We start from the raw sequence: 17444 nt of genomic DNA on the forward strand, positions 1-17444 counted from the left end.
TAATAGAAACAGTCATGCACAAGTTTTTGTGAGGCATGTTACCTAGGGGTGGAAATACTAGGTGAAATGGCAACTTTGTTGAGTTACTTTAGGAATTGCCATTGTATATTCCAATGGGCAATGTAGCTTCCAATTTCTCCATATCCTCGCCAAAACTTTGATTATAACCATCCTAGTGGGTATTAAGTAGTATCTAATCGTGGTTTTGATTTGAATTTCCTTGATGACTAATGATACTGAACATCATTTTTTTGTTTTAAAAAACTTTTATTTTCAATATCAGGGTCTCTTTTAATTGGTGAGTTTAATCCACTTATACCATTTTGACATGATTAAACGCACTAGGTAGTCAGTTCATTTTTGTCCCTAAACATCTCCATCCTGATGTTTTTGTCCTCTTGTTCCAATCTGGACTGAATACTGTATTCCTGCTACAAAGCTGTTATCCTCCATTATGCTAGATTGGCAGGTTTTCAAGACCTTGTCTTCCTTAATTTTCGCCCTTATTTTTTTGTGGAGTATATCCTTCAGTTGCCTTTTTTAAAAAACCTACATAAAAAGTAAAGTTTGAAATTTTGTAGGTCTGAAAACGTATTTTACTTTACACTTTGAGGGCAGCTTAACCAGCCACAGAATTGCCGATTGTAAAAGCAGGTATCTCCTGAAATCTAAATCTCAGTTCAAACAGCAAGTTTTGATTAGCCACGAATATCCTGCAATAAATTTAGTCCAAACAAATTTGGTTCCTGAGTTTCAGAGAGGAAGTAGGAAATGTTCACTTAGCAAAGGATGCTTCAAAATTTATTATAATCTACTTGCTTCAGGCTTTTGCAGAGCATAAGTTCAGATAGTTTTTGTCCTCAGAACTTTTAAGACACTGATTCACCATTATTTGTCATCCAGATTTGCCAATGAGGTGTCTGATGCACATGTCATTTTTGCTCCTAAGTGATTGCTTTTCCCCATCTCTTAGGAAACTTTTAAAATTTTCTCTTTATTTTTGCAGTTCTAAAACTTCACAGTACTAGGACTTGGTGTGGGTTTTCTCATTTATTATACTTGACACTCTGTTAGGCCTTTCAATTTGAAAACTGAAATTCTGGAATAGTCTCTTACATTATTTCATTTTAATAATCCTTTTCCCCCTTTAAAAAAAGCTTTTTAATTTTGTAAAACTGTTAGTCTTCTATGGTTTTAATCTTTTCTCTTTGAGTTCTATTTTCAGAGATACTTCCTCATCTGCATCTTCCAACTACTTTAGAATTTTAAGTATTTTTAAAAGCACTATTTTTATACCCCTGTTGTTCTATAAAGGCAGTATTTCCAAACATTTTTTTAACCAGCTTTTCACTTACAACATAGTTGGCATTATCTCAATCCTAAATATCTTGAAAACATGGCTTCTCATTGGTACGTAGTACTCCATCAAAAGAGCAAACATTTTAAGCAGCATGAGGCATTATGAAATCTGTGTTTTTGATGTTTGGCCTAGGAAGTAGCAGGAAGACAGGGTCAGTAATCTAGGAGAGAAATGAAAGACTTATCTCAGGCACTAGTGGTAGGGTAAAGACAAAATGACAGCTGACAGATTTTAGGAGGTGGGATGGCACAGGATTTGGTAAAAGACTGGTTAGAAAGAAAGGGAAAAATCTAGAATTACCCTCAGGGTTATAGTTTGGAAAACAGCAAAAATAATTACATTTCTCAAAAAACAAAGATAAATTTTGAATATGTTCAATAGTGAGTTACCTATTGTTGAATCTCAAGTGAGTTAAGCTAGATCATAGCCAAAATGTAAGCTGCATTTGTGTATACAAAAGTATTTGTATATTAAAGAGAAATGTAAAAGGTTCTAAAGTAACAATTATGTTTTTATGACAATATTTCTGATGCAAAAGATAAAATATTTACAAATATTTTTACAAATAATCTATAAAGATATTTTTATTTTTAATTAAGCATGGGAAAGAAAACCTTTAGAGAAATTAACTTCATGACTAAAATTTTTTGGAGAAATATTTAAAAGGATGAAAAATCAGCAGTGAACAAAAATTCAGGTTCAAAATTATGAGTGAAACGCTATAGAAGAAAATTTTATCACAAAATATTAGGGTATTTTGAAATAAAAACAGCCATTCTGCTATTATCCTTTTATTTTTATATAGTCACTTTGAGTCTCAAAATGAATTCTGCAAGATAATTTTTTTCATAAGTAAAATATCTGTTTACTGTTTAACCTACAACATTAAAGTATAGATGCAAATATTTACTAAACATTTTTATTAAATAGATGCAAATCCTTCTATTTCTAAAAGAGTTTAATTCTTTTTAGACTCATTAGTATATTTATATTTAAATACTCCAATGTTATCTATGTATATTAAGCATGTAGGATTTCAAGTGAAGAAAAGTCTCAATTTTTTAAATAATAAAGATGATTTAAAATGTAAAAAAATTGAGCTTAAAAAAAAAAAAAACATAGCCAAACCACCTGTTTTTTTAGCCATCTACTTCTAAAAAGTCTTTATCAAAGCTATTTTTTTTAAACCCAACATTTACTTTACTAACTCAACAGATGGGTTTTAAAAATGAAGAAAGTAATTTTACTTTCAAGTCACTGATTATATACTCAACTGGTGCCTTTTAAAAAATACATAAAGACTGAATTAAACCATTTTCAACATTTTCCCAGGACTATTTGCTAACTGGCTTGTTTTTACCATGAGCTTTATACATGTCTTTCATAGGTAGGACACAAAAATAATTATTTGCAACTATAAAATCTATGAAGTAAACTTTTAATGCAATATCACTGCTTTTTCCTTCTCTTGTAAGAATCATTACTATGATTTCGAATGCGCTGGTACACAGAGGATGATATTTTCATGCTGTCTTTCTTTGTAAATGTCTTCTCTATTGCTCCAGGTTTCCAAAGTAACAACTGTGCGTCTTCTCCTCCTGTTAGCAAAGAATCATCCTGCATATTCCAACAGAAAGAACGGACTGTAGCAGCATGCCCCCCCTTAAGGCTGGTCACATGCATCAATCCTGATGTAGTACAACTCATTAAGTGAATAATTCCAGTGTTTGTTCCTCCAACAATAAACAATTTGTCCATCTTTTCATGATATAGGCCACCAATCAAGTAGTCCAAAATACCTCCTTTCACATGAATTACTTCTCTAACATCCTGGATGTGCAAACGTGTAAGTGGTTCATCAGTATCCAGATGATTAAGATCCCACCAACAAAATCCTTCATCATGTGTGATGCAGTATATCTGTTTATAATCTTTTCCAGACCAACCAATATAGCTTACTGATGAAACTGAGTTACAAGTTGTAACCAGTGCATCTTCTTCATTATCAGCACTAATATCAAATACATTTACCAGGCCATCAGTTGAACCTGAGACTACCATGTTGGGATTGCTGGGATGGAAACATACTTGAGTGATATCATCACTGTGTGTTTCTGAGTATGCACCAAGTGGGTCTTTAGTAGTAGACAAATCTTGAGAATTCATTCTTGCATCCCAAAATACCAACAATGCATCATCATCAATTTTTTCTGTACCAGCACAAATGACATGATCATTACAGTTGATATCAAAACTGATAAAAATATTGGAAGGATAACCCTTGAACAACTGGACAGGCTTTTCACTGGCTAATCGAGCATCCCAACATTTTACAGTGCTATCCGTACATGACGAATATACAATGTCACAACAATTTGCAAACCTGACTCCATTAAGTCCAGGATTTCCACTAAATTCTCGTAGTACATTTAACTTTTCTTTATCATATATTCTGATTAATCCATTAGAACATAAAACAGCAACCAAGCTTCCTTTTTCTGCTTGTACGGCCTTTGATGTGTCTATGCCAAGCAGATAAGTAGGCTCTTCAGTTCCTGAGGAACGTTTAACAATGTTCAGATTAGCAAACTGTTCCTCAATCTTCTCCATATCAGGAGTGGCACCCGAAGGCAGTAAAAATCTGTAATAAAAATATAAAAATTAAAATTAAATCCACAGCTTCTCTAAAATTGTAATTAAATCAAGGACATTTCTTTCTGAGAACTGACATAAAACAAGATAAAATTTATTTTAATACTGTAATCATTTCCTACCATGAGGTAACTAAATTACCTCCTTCTATCTTTTCCCCCTTACAACAGAATTTATTTTATTAATTGTATTTTCCCATTACCATTTATTCCCCTTAAGCCCCTCTCCCCCATAATTCTCTTGAACACCAAATCTACCACATATATTTTGTATCAGTAAGAGAATTTAAAAACATGTACATATACTGAGTAACTGTTTTTCAACTCAAACCCAATTATTGGTCCTACTCATGTGTCCTCAGCATAGGTAAGGATCTCCACTTTGGAATCATCTGCACCTGATCCCAGATGCCTTATACAACTTGAGAATCTAAACATAAATGTGGAGGCAAAAAAAAAAAAAAGGTATCCCACAAAGAGGTCCATGTCTTAATCCCCGGAACCTATAAATATGTTAGGTTATATGGCAAAAACAAACTGAGGTTGCAGATGGAATTAAGGTTGATACTCAGTTGACTTTAAAAGGGGGAGATTATTCTGGATTATCTTAATGGGGCCAATCTAATCACGTGTCCTTAAAAGCAGAAGGTGGTAGAAGGTGAGAGTCAGGGGGAGATGTTCCCCTGGAAGAAAGGCACAGGGAGATACAGTGCAGGTTTAGTCGAAGGAGCTCAATAAGTGGGTAGCCTTTAGAAATAGGAAAAGGCTAGGTAGGAAGCATCTTCCCAGATGCCTGAAGGCAGAAATGCAGTCTTTAGGATTTCTCTATTACTGAAGACCCACTTGGTACATATTCAGACACATTCGAGCATGTTTTGTACTTCTAACCTCCAGAACTGTAAGATAATAAATGTGTGTTGTTTCAAGCCACCAAGTTTGTAGCGAGTTGTTACAGCAGCACTAGGAAACTACTACAATAGAGATCCCCAATATGGATTCTGGAGAAGCGGCTCTCAGGCAATTGCAGCTTGTAAATGGTGGAGCTTGAATTTGAACCTAGGCATTCCGGTTTCAGGGATTTTGCTCTTAGCCACTGTACTAGATTGCCTCTCAATGATAGGCTGTATGTATAACAAGTACAAGGTCAGTAAAAGATGCATGCCAAGTGACTTCACCATAGATTTTTCTATCATGCTTTCAACCCTGAGTACTCTAGCCTATTTCATTCTTCAAAAAAAAAAAAAAAAAAACCACCTGAATTTATTGGGGTAACACTGATTAATAAAATTATATAGGTTTCAGGTGTACGATTCCATAATACATAACCTGTATATTGTATTGTCACATTTTCATTCCTAAAATGAAGTGATTTTTTCTGTTGCTTTAGAGATAGATTTTTAAGTGTTTGTCTTTTCATCTTTAAAAGTAGAAGTGAGTACTGACTCAAGAGTTGTCAGAAGAATTAACTGAGATGTGTTCAGCATAATGTTTAGCATATCATAATACACATTCAACAAGTGTTATATAAAAATTAATGGTATTACTATTACCAATACCACTAACACGACATGGGGGAAAATTTGGATCAGAGAGGACCCAATCAGAACAATTAAAACAATGGGCAAAAAATATTAAAACATTGGATTTGGGTTGGAAACAGGAACAAACATCCTCTCTAACTTGTATTCTGAATATTTAAAAATTTACAAAAAAGTTGTACAGATACACACAGCCTTTCACCTCCTAGGTTCACTAATTGTTAATTTCCATATTTTGCCATGTACAATGTGTACTTTTTTTGCCCAGATTTTTGAGGGAAGAAACAAGGATGCACATTATACATGAGAATAATGATTACATGCCAGGGACATAATAACAGGCATAATAATCCCACATATAATGCACACAAAACCATGGATACACATTATATACAGGAGTGCATTATACACAGCAATATGGTATTGGCTTTCTCTGTCTCTATAAACACACATGCACACACATTATTTTTGAACTATTTGAATTTTAATTGCAATGTATCATTTCACTCCTAAATACGCTGGCATAGTGCACCTCCTCAATCTATATTTTTCATGACAACGAATTTTTTGAAAAGTCCAGGCCAGCTGTCTCATAAAATGTCCCATATTCTGGATTCTTCTAATTGTCTCTTCAAGATTAGATTCCAGCCTAACATTTTTGGCAGGGATACTATTTACATGAGACTGAGTACTTCTTATTCATCACATCAAGGAGGCACCAAGTTTGATCACTTGTTTAAGGCAGTGACAGTAAGATATCTTCATTTAAATGTAGATTCCTTTCTTGCAGTTAGTAAGTAATCATGGAGTCATACATTGAGACTGAATATCCCATTATTCTCCAACAACCCTTCATCCAAAGATTTTAGCATCCCTGGGTTATCCTTGCTTGAATCAATGGTTATATTGGGATTTGCAGAAATAGTCATTTCCAATTCTATCATTCTTTTTACCTTACCTGGCATTCTTCTATAAAGAAGAGCCTTTTCCTTTCTCTCTCTTCGAATAGCACTAGGAAATTGTGATTTTTAAAAGTTATTGTTATAATCCATTATTTTGCAGTTCTTATTGGTGCTCAAACTATCCCTGACTTGGCCATTGAGAAACCCTTTAAGTCAGCTTCTCTGTCCTTTTGATATCATCCCACTGGTCTGTAAGCCCTACATGGAAAAACTGTAAATAAGATAAGTCTAAAAATCGTGAGCTTCCTTCAACGTAAGTACTCAGAGACTAAACGGCCTTTTAACAGTAATGCTGAGGTAGTTAGCTCCAAAGCATAACTGGTTTTCCAACCAGAGACGGATTCTGTCCTTGAACATGTCATGTTTGCTTCTGCCTCACAACTACAGAAATTGCTATTTCTCTGCCTAGAATACTTTCCCTATTTCCCTACTTTTTCTTTTTCATGAATAACTCCTATTATTCAGGTCTCAGTATGTCACCTCCCAGAGAGACCCTTCCCAATTAATCAATATGAAGTAGCCCTGTCACTCCCTATCATAATGCCTATTTTATTAATTTAAAAATTAAAAATGCTTAATTATGAATTATTTCAAATGTACAAAGCATAGAAAACAGTATAACAGACAACCAAATACGTATTACCCAGATTTAACAGATGTTAACATTTTGTCACATTTGCTTCAGTTTTTTTGTAGAAATGAAAGATTAGACACTACTCCTATGGTTAAAAATTTATTAAAATGGTAACACATTTATATATATCCTTTTCTGCAATTTGTTCTTTTCATTCAATATTTTTGAAAAACCCTATTACCACTGAATTTATTACCTTTTTCTTGCTTATTTCCTATAAATAAATGGTTGCTGAATAAATGAATAATTCATTCAACGTCCATGAATTTAAGAGCTGATGAGTTTTAGGAAAAACAGAATAAACCTAAAAGGATATTGCATGAGTCTGTGTGTTTGGAGGGGAAGCACTGCTCATGGAAATTAGTAAAATAATGTTATTTCTTAAAAGTAGTTTAAATAAAGCATAAAAAAGGAAATATGGAGACAAATTTTGGGGGAGAAAGAACATTAACATAATATTTTTTACCACAAACTATTCCAATTGTTCTTAAAATGTGCATTTACTTAGGTGTGTACTGCCTATATACTCCAGAGAAACCTTTTTTAATTCCAGATAAAAACAATTACCCTCTCTTGAAATATTCAAGGTGTTAATGAGATTATTAAACAAAACGCATTATTTTTTACTGCTTCACATTTGATCTCTGCATATGAAAACCCAGATTGATGACAATTTTAAACAGTAAGAAAGTTTAATGTGGCTTTTAAGCTAATAATTTACAAGACCATAAACTATTATACCCAAGCAGGACAGTAGTATCACACACCTCTCCATTTGTAACCTAGAAAGTGTTTTTTTGCATGGAACAGTCTTATAAGACTTTAATTCAAAGGATTCTGGTGATTGATAAGGCAGGTAGCATGGGCCCTAGATAGAATGTCACAGCAAACTAACAATTTAAGAATGTAGCAATGGTAACCATCAAGATGGTTGTCCATGTGATATACTACCTAAGTAAATTACAGTACTCCAAGGAAGAGAAGGAGGGAGAGAGAAAGAGAAAGAAAATAAGGTATCAGAAGTAAAGTGGATATATCCCCCACCAAAACTCTAAAGCTATAGAGTTTATATTCTTCCACAGATACGAAGAGTAAAATACTTTAATCTCTCACAGGGAAACATGAAAACCTCTGGCTTATGTTTAAATACATTAGTATGCCAGCATGTCATATTTGAACTATAACTTCCAAGGCTATACAGTTAGTTTTTAATTTTATATACTAATGAATCAAAATGAATACCCTTTTACTTCTATGTATAGCCCTTATCTGAGTTTTCTTTGCATGATCCACTTCCTGGTGCTCAAGAGAAGCCTACAGGCTCCCTTTTCTTCTCACTGCACTCCCATGGGGTAACCTCATTTATACTCATGTTCTGAAGTGCCACCTACATGCCAATGATCCCATCTCTCTATTTACAAATCCATATTTCCAACTGGGGTCTACTAGCCATTTCTCCTTGAATGTGCCCCACTACACCACAACATAAAACTCATTATTTATGCTTCCCTGCCAAGACTTTCCCTAAGGAAAGGAAAAAAAAGTAAACCAATTTTTTGCCATTTTGGTCAAAGGTATTGACACCATGACAACACTCTGATCTATCTAGTTATCTAAACCAAAACTTCTCAGCAATATCAAACTCTCCTACTACCAATTTCCAAACCCTACCTTCAGCTAGAGGCTACTTAGGAAAGTATTAAATATGTTTCTGTGAATCAAATCAATATTGATGACTTCATATGGTTCAATCTAAAAAAAACCTTGAAAGCAAACAAGATTAATTGTAACTTTTATCTTGTTTGTTAGATGCATGAAAGGAAGCTTAGTTAGCATTCTAGATCTCGAAAGACTAGTTAGAGATGAGAATGTGGAGAGAGCCTTTCTTATATTAATACACACATACACACAAATTAAAAAGGGTGCAAAAAGAGATGGAGAGAAAAGGGTACCAAAGCAAAGAGTACGGTGGAGAAAAAAAGAGTAATGAAGATGATCTAAAAGAGAAACAAGAAAGGAATGAAAAGAGAAAGGAGAATTACTGCCACTACCTCCTTAATCATACTTGGGTGAAGCACTACAGCTCTTACTGTCCAACACTAAGAGGAAACAATTAGAAAATGTCCAGATACGGGAAGTTTAGTGAAGTATAAAGCTATGATAGTTTGCATGGCTAAAAAGAATTTTTCTTCACTAAAATAAATTCTTTATCTTTGAGTTAGAGAATGGAGCAAGCAATAACCAATTTAAATATGTACCTAACTGTTCTGAGAATGGAGGCAAAAAAATTACTAATATCTCATCTTGATCAACCTCATACAGATCAAGAAATGGCAGATCCCCGAGCAGTGCCCTGGCACTGAGCCACTGCTGGTGCTGTGGTTCTTACTGGGATACACAATTCTCATGTCTGAACATAATGCAGGTGTAAGATGTTTAGAAAGAAATCCCAAAACACACAGCTTAGAGTAAGCTGCAAAGCAGTGAGAATATTCGATTCCTTGATGAACTGTCATCTTGCAATACATTAGATGGGAAATGCTAACTAATCTCTTATCTGAACAGTTGTCCTTAACATAATTAAAAGTTGATTACTTAATAACAAATCCCTAAAGTATGAATTCCTCTTGTGGTTTTGGACTTAATAATATTTAAGTTCAATCAGAATGTTATTTCATTTTATTTTCTATTAAAATAAACCCAGTAAAATGTTCTTTCTTCATATAAGGCACATCCTAAATACATGTTGCTGTAACTAAGTATTGCTCTTATTCCTGAACTGGCTAAGTTTGAATATGAAATCTGAAGGACAGCCTAGCTTAAATTATTTCCTAAGGGGGCGAGGAAGTAGCTTTATTCCCCATGTAAACAAGGGACAATCGAATATTAAAAGAAAATAACTGATATTTTACACCTATTTAGAAACTACTGATTATAAAATGCACAATACCAAAAGTCTTCCACATATTATTTTACAAAATCAGAAATGAGCAGTATCGTTAAAAAAGAGACATATTTCATCTTTCAGTATGAATGTTCAACATACTCAAAAGATTTGACAGCATGAACACCATATACTATTATATTAATTATTAAGACAATTTATTAGACTAGGACCAAAAACCCTAATTCCCTACAGCTAAAACTGAATATTGCCCATTGACTTTAAGAAACTACCTATGATGATTGTGAAATGCAGAGGTCCAGCAAATGTCTCAAATGCAGGGAGACGGTTAATGAGAAAAGTCATTTAGAAATGGGCTCTAGTAACTTTGCAATAGCAATTAACAATTCAACTATAATAATGCTACCACATTTATCAAATTAGGCTAGGATAATTGAGCCTCACAGACAAGAAAATAATCACAACTGGAGTTCAACAAATGCTAGGCTATGTTCAACCATCACTCTTTATTTTCTTGTGCCTCACTTTTATTTCTTGTTTTGAAACTTTTTATTATGAAACTTGCATAGAGTAAAGAATAGTAAAAGAAACCCCCATGCACCCATCATCTAGCATGAACAACTACATTCAGCAAAAGACAGTGGGTTCAATTATACATCACATTTTCTTTAAAGGGCAACCAAGAAATTCTACTGCACAGTGTGATGGAACCTGTCCAACTCATTCCCCTTCTCCTTCTCTATGTGGCATGAACATAATTTCAGGACTTGACCCCAGCTCCCAAGGCAGATCTTGATTAGCCTAAACCAATCACAGTAATTCTACCCCTTATAATCAGTGATTTGGTTAGAAAACTAACATTTTTATTAATCTATGCATGTATTCTCCCATCCAACTTCAATTTGTTCAAATGTGGAATGCTAAAGTAGACCCAATCCAACTGACGGAAAGAACTTTTATCCCATGTTTATGAGATTCCACATTTTCTGACTATTTAAGTCAGTTTGCAGCAGAGTTTTTGTTAATGCAGTTAGAACCACTCTAATTAGAGATAATCAAAGTCCTTGGGTATATATCATCAAGTACTGACTTAATATAAGAGGTTTCTACAAAGAAAATTTAGAGAACATATTTTAAATAATCAAATTTCATGCATATTAAAAAGAGGGACTTCAATCTTTTATTTCCTTTAGAACTTCTATCCTCCCCCACTCCCCACTTTAGTTGTTTTTGTTCCAAAATAAATATACATATAGAATACACAAAGGAATTCTCAAAAAAGAATACACAAAGACAATAAAAATCTATGTTCAATAATAACTGTAGGATTTCCTGATTTTAAAGACATCAGCCCTGGCTGGTGTGGCTCAGTGGGTTGAGAATTGGCCTCGGAACCAAAAGGTCACTGGTTCAATTCCAGGTCAGGGCACATGCCTGGGCTGTGAGCATGTGAGAGGCAACCAATCAATGTTTTTCTTGAACATTGGTGTGTTTCTGTCCCTTCCTTTCTTCCTCTCTTTCCCTCTCTCTAAAAAATAAATAAAATCTTTAAAAAAAGACATTAAAAAACCAATGAAATGATCCAATATTTTACAACCTAATATGAAACTCCTTCTAGTACTTTTTTTATATTTTTAAAACACACTTATATTTTTTAATATCTAAAATAGTCACATGGTTCAAAGTTCAAAAGATTCCAAAATCAATGTGTTGAACCTGGCAGCCAAGGAGAGTGGATGAGTGAACAATGACGACTTCACTGTGCTAGTCGGGGGCAGTAGACACCCTTGAGCGAGCATGTATGCTGGGTGGCTGTCACATTCAAAATGACTGAGTGAGTAGAGCAGCAAATCTGCATCGAATTTTGCATTAAGCCTGAACATTCCTCTGCAGAAACTACTTGGATCATTCAGTAGGCCATAGCTATAGGCAACTGGTGATTGGCAGATTTGTCACAACAATGCACCCACTCATGCATCATGTCTCATGCAGAGTTTTGTTGGTGAAACATCAAATCACCCAGTTGACTCAGCCCACATACAGCACAGATTTGGCTCCCTGTGACTTATGATTTTCCCCAAAACTAAAATCACTTTGAAAGAGAAAAGATTTCAGACCATTGATGAGATTCAGGAAAATACAACAGGGCAAATGATGATGATTGGGAGAACTGTGTGAGGTCCTAAGGTGCCTACTTTGAAGGAGCTGAGGTGTCATTGTCCTATGTACAATGTTTCTTGTATCTTCTTCAATAAATGCCTCTATTTTGCACATTACATGGATGGATACTTTCTGGACAGCCCTCCATATATGCACAGAAAGGTCTATGGAACAATGTCGATAGCATGCATTTCAAGTACAGAGAGTATGTGTGCAGGTAATGTGTTCCTTCTTTCTAACACTTTTCTACATTGCTAAAAAGTTTAATAATGATTATATAACCTCACAATAACCCCATTAGTACTATTATGTTCATTAAACTGATAAAAAAAAGCACAACTAAAATCCAGTAAAGTTGGTCTCTGACCTCAATCATACTTGTTTTAGAACCCATTATATTAATTTCTACACTATACTACCTCTACAGTAAGCACATAAGTATTTTTAAAAATTAGGGGTAGATTATGCTACCTGTATAAGAAGCATATGTCATACTTTTAAAAAGAGGGGAGAGCAGGTAGGATGTATTAGCAGAGTACCTGGAAGCAGAAGCTGCTAATATCTAATTTTATGTGCTGGTGGCAAGGTCAGTGGCAAACCTGAAAAATCTACTGGTAGCCACAAAAGCTCTATACTGAATATTAAAGAAGATTATTATTTATCAAACATAACTAATGTCAGCTTATCTGAAGCAAAACTGCATAGGTGAAACTTGGGACTCTGTTTACTAAGACTTCAGAGAAGAATGAAATGGAAGAGTCACTCAGATGCACTACAAGTATGTCCTAGAAGAAACACCACCTCGGGATTAAAAGCATGTATTAGTTTAACTTCAGCAGATCATCTCTCAAAAGTTTTATATAAAAAATTTAGGGAAATTTGTGTATATGTTTTAAACTAACACAGAATCAGCTTTTAAACAATTTGCCAAAAAACCACATTTGTTTTAATCTGGGGAAGTGTTGAATATTTAATAGAGGGTATGCTAACCTGGCATCTGCTACAACTTCAAAGTAATTTTAAATATCATATTCATTAATGACTGAGACTTAATGTCTTTGTAAATTAAACTGCTTAGTGAGTCTGAATATGCTATTCTTATTCACATGAATGTTCAAGATACTGGCTGCAGCAACATATGGCACTTCATGAATTAAATACACTAAAATTCTTACAAAAAGCACAATTTTTAAAGTGCAGGAAACTGTTACCAAGGAAAAGGAATGGTGTCTGAGGGAATGACACATACACCTTTTCATACAGTATGAGATTATCCTTTAGGTGCCAAATATAACATTCAGAGTTATCTTTTAAAAAAATAAAGGCATTTTCTTCAATAACATCCTAAGATGTCCATTTTCTTAAACAAATCTTTCACAGAAAAATCAACCTTTACATTAAGTCTATGAATACCCAGCTCCTTTCAACAAGAACAATAATCTGCCTTTGCTTTTCCAGAACTAGCTGATTAACCAAACACAGAGAAACCGAATTTCCCAAGCATCAGAAGCTTAATTTCAAAGTTAGTAACAATGTGGAAAAGCCCACTTCTTGAACTGGTACTGTATGTTTACTACCAATTCTTCTTAATTCTAAATAGACCCTTTTAAAAATTAAGCAAATGCTCTCTTTAATAACTGCAAAAAGAAAAGACGAGGATAAAAACAACCATGGCCTATAACAGAATGATAGAGAATTATGAAAAGAGTCCCTTAAATATTATACTATACTTAGAAATTGGTAAGTAATATCAACATTAAATCTACTCAAAATTCCTTAAGAATTATCCTACCCAATAACTCAAAAACAAGTCTTGCCTTGACCTGTGTGGCTCAGCTGGTTGGGTGTCATCCCACAAAGCAGAGAGTCACCAGTTCAACTCCCAGTCAGGGGACATGTCTGGATTGTAGGTTAGGTCCCCCCCATACAGGGCACATGCAGGAAGTGACTGATCAATGTTTCTCTCCATCTTGCTCTCTCTCCTTTACCCTCTCTCTAAAAATAAATAAATATAATCTTTAAAACAAACAAATAAAAACAAGTCTCAAATGGCTGATACGATAGGCCTAGAACACACTGGATTGAGCAAAAAATATAAGCAAAATGTCTGCCCTCATGGGGTACTGAAAGAAATATATACACAAACAACTAATTTTAATAATGAAAATAGTGAGTAATAAGCTATAAAAATGACATTGGGTAAGGCAAGAAAAATGAAGCTTTTAGATTCGATCATTAAAGGAAAGCCTCTCCCTTGAGCTGACATTTGAGCTAAGACCAGAATGAAAGGAGGAGGCAAGGTATTAGAATATAAGGACTAAGAGCCTCCTGGGCACAGAAAAACAAGTGGGCCCAAGAAGCTAAAGCTAAGTCAGAGAAAGAAAGTGGTATACAAAATAAGGTTAAAGAGGAAGCTGGAGGTAGGTAAGAGCTTTGTGGGACATAGTAAGAACTTCAGATTTTATTTTGCAATTAGAAAAAAAGCCACTGGGGGTTGAGAGTAGACTCTGTAATAAAGACAGTCCCTGGGCTGCTGCCAAGAGAAACCTTAGTACAAGAGTGAAATAGTGAAGGGGTTTGTGCAAAATTCTGGGCAAGAGACAGGAGAGTGGGAAGAAATTGCTGGATTTAGGCCACAATTTTGAAAAAGAAATAAACAGAATATTCTCATTAGGTTGTAAGTGGGTTATGAGAAAAGGTGTCAAAGATGATCCTCAGGTGTCTGGCTTGAGCAACAAGGTAAATGTGCCACTGGCATGTTATTTTTGAATAATTACAACCTTTCAGGATAAACACAAGATGATTAATTAGATAATTAGACAATTATTTAAATAGTCTGTATTGATAAATTATGGTATATTATTACAATGGACTTCTACACAGCAATAAAAAAACACATACTACTAGTACATGCAACAACATGGACCAATTTCAGAATTGTTTAGTGTCAGAAGTCTGACACAAAAGAGTACTATGTAATTTCATTTATACGAAGTTGAGGAATAGGCAAAACAAATCTATTATGATAGAAATCAGAATACTGGTTATCTTTTCGGGGATATGTACTGGGAAAGAGAACTATGGGTGATGATTATGCACAGATGTATACATTTCAAAACAAACAAACCAACAAACCATCATGGAGGATAATGATACCCTGTCTCTAACACAATTCTCACAGTGAGTAAAAAGCATCAAAGTCTACTGTTGGAAGAAGAGTGGGGCAAGAAATCCTCTATTTGGTACAGAGAAGCAAAGCCCTGCTAAAAATTGACAGTGGAGAAGAAATAAGAAAAACCCTTTAGCATCTGAGGCCCAATATGAAGCACAGGATATTAACAGCCCACAGCAGAGGAATTTCAAGTCTGTAGTATACTGAAGGTAACTATAGCAACAACAAAATCAAAATCAGCTCCCTTAGTGATTAGACTGTTCAATATCCAACATTAACAGTCTGCCAGAAGCAGAAAGGTGTCCCTGTCCATTTACCATGGTCTCTACTATTCTACACACATGTCCTGAGTTCAATTTAAAAAAAAAGAGAGAGAGAGAGAAAGAGATACTCTAGCAAGAAGAACAACAAATTGTCAATAAATGAGTCAATGAACAGAACAGACCTAGAGATCACTGAGATGATGGGCTTTAAAACAACTACAAATTGGCTATTTTAAAAAACTAAACCAAGATTTCTGGTTAAGAAGGAGGTATAGGTAAACATGGCTCACATCCTGGGAAACCACAGCAAAAATTACAACTAGTGTACAAAACAAACATCACCCAGAATCATTAGAAAATTGAGCTGTATGGAAGTCCAACAACCAAGGACTTAAAGAAGCCACATTAATTCAGACGGATAGGAGGGGCGGAGAGGTACCAAGGTACAGGATAGGCGGTCCCACACCTGCATGTGGTAGATAAAAGTCGGGAAGGATACCTCAGGAGCTAGGGGTCCCAGCCCCACAACAGACCACATAGCCCAGGGTTCCAGTGCCAGGGAGATAAGTACCCATTATTTCTGGTTCTAAAAACCAGTGGGGGTTGTGGCGGCAGAAAAAACTGTGGGATTCTCAGGAGGCCTGCAAAGGCCTTATGACTTCTGCAGACTCACTCCCTCTGGGCTTCAGCATCAGGGCAACAGCTAGAAGGGCTCCAATGGCATAGGGGGAGAAACTGAAGTGACTGGCATCAGGGTGAGTGCTGGGAAACAGCTTCCTCCCGGACAAAACTCCAGAAGCCAGGCAGAAACACTGTCCCATGTCCAAACCCTCCCCCCACATAGAGCCACAGAGCTTCAACATGGGTTGCCCCAGCCTGGTGATTACCTAAAGCTCCGCCCCATCCAACTTACTGGTACATTTTTCTACAATAGACTATGTTACTAAAACAGGGTGTCAAAGCAGCTGTACCTAATACATAGAAACAAACACAGGGAGGCTGCCAAATTGAGGAGAAAAAGAAATATGGCCCAGATAAAAGAACAGAACAAAACTCCAGAAAAAGAACTAAACAAAATGTAGATAAGCAATCTACCAGATGCAGAGTCAAAGCACTGGTTATTATGATGCTCAAGGAACTCACTGAGTACTTCAGCAGCATAAAAAAGACCAAGGCAGAAATGAAGGTTAAATTTACAGGGAAAAAAACAGTGGAGGGGATGAAGCCGAGAATCAAATCAATGATTTGGAACAGCAAGAAGAAAAAAAACATTCAATCAGAACAGCAAGAAGAAAAAAGAATCCAAAAAAGCGAGGATAGGCTAAGAAGCTTCTTGGACATCTTCAAAAGTACCAACATTCAAATCATAGGAGTGCCAGAAAGAAAAGAGAAAGAGTGAGAAATTGAAAACTTATTTGAAAAAATAATGAAAGAAAACTTCCCTAATTTGATGAAAGAAACAGACATCCAAGTCCAGGAAGCACAGAGAATCCCAAACAAGATGGATGCTATGATGACCACACCAAAACACATTGTAATTAAAATATCAAAGGTTAAAGAGAGAGAGAGAATCTTAACAGCAGCAAAAGAAAAGCCAGTAGTTACCTACAAAGGAGTTCCCATAAGACCATCATCTGATTTCTCAAAAGAAACTTTGTGGGCTAGAAGGAACTGGCAAGAAGTATCCAAAGTGATGAAAAGCAAGGACCTACAATCTAGATTAATCTATCCAACAAAGCTGACATTCAGAATGGAAGGGCAGATGAAGTACTTCTCAGACAAGGTAAAGCTAAAGGAGT

General features: G+C 35.2%; 1 protein-coding gene across 2 annotated transcripts in view; it reads right to left on the reverse strand.

Annotated features, from left to right (window-relative positions):
* Positions 1-252: 252 nt before the first annotated feature.
* The window catches only part of WDR89 (WD repeat domain 89), a 32371-nt gene continuing 15179 nt past the window's right edge, over positions 253-17444 (reverse strand). Inside the window, exons 2-3 of one of the 2 annotated variants that reach the window (XM_036010853.1) lie at positions 4261-4265; positions 253-4001 (exon numbers count right to left, since the gene is read on the reverse strand). In XM_036010853.1, coding sequence (XP_035866746.1) covers positions 2810-3970 — 1161 coding nt within the window. In that variant the 5' untranslated portion in view covers positions 3971-4001; positions 4261-4265 and the 3' untranslated portion in view covers positions 253-2809. The remainder of the gene's footprint in view (positions 4002-4260; positions 4266-17444) is intronic. The other variant, XM_028508077.2, reaches the window with a different exon arrangement.

This window comes from Phyllostomus discolor, chromosome 1 (assembly GCF_004126475.2).
Source record: "Phyllostomus discolor isolate MPI-MPIP mPhyDis1 chromosome 1, mPhyDis1.pri.v3, whole genome shotgun sequence".
Classification (NCBI taxonomy): domain Eukaryota; kingdom Metazoa; phylum Chordata; class Mammalia; order Chiroptera; family Phyllostomidae; genus Phyllostomus; species Phyllostomus discolor.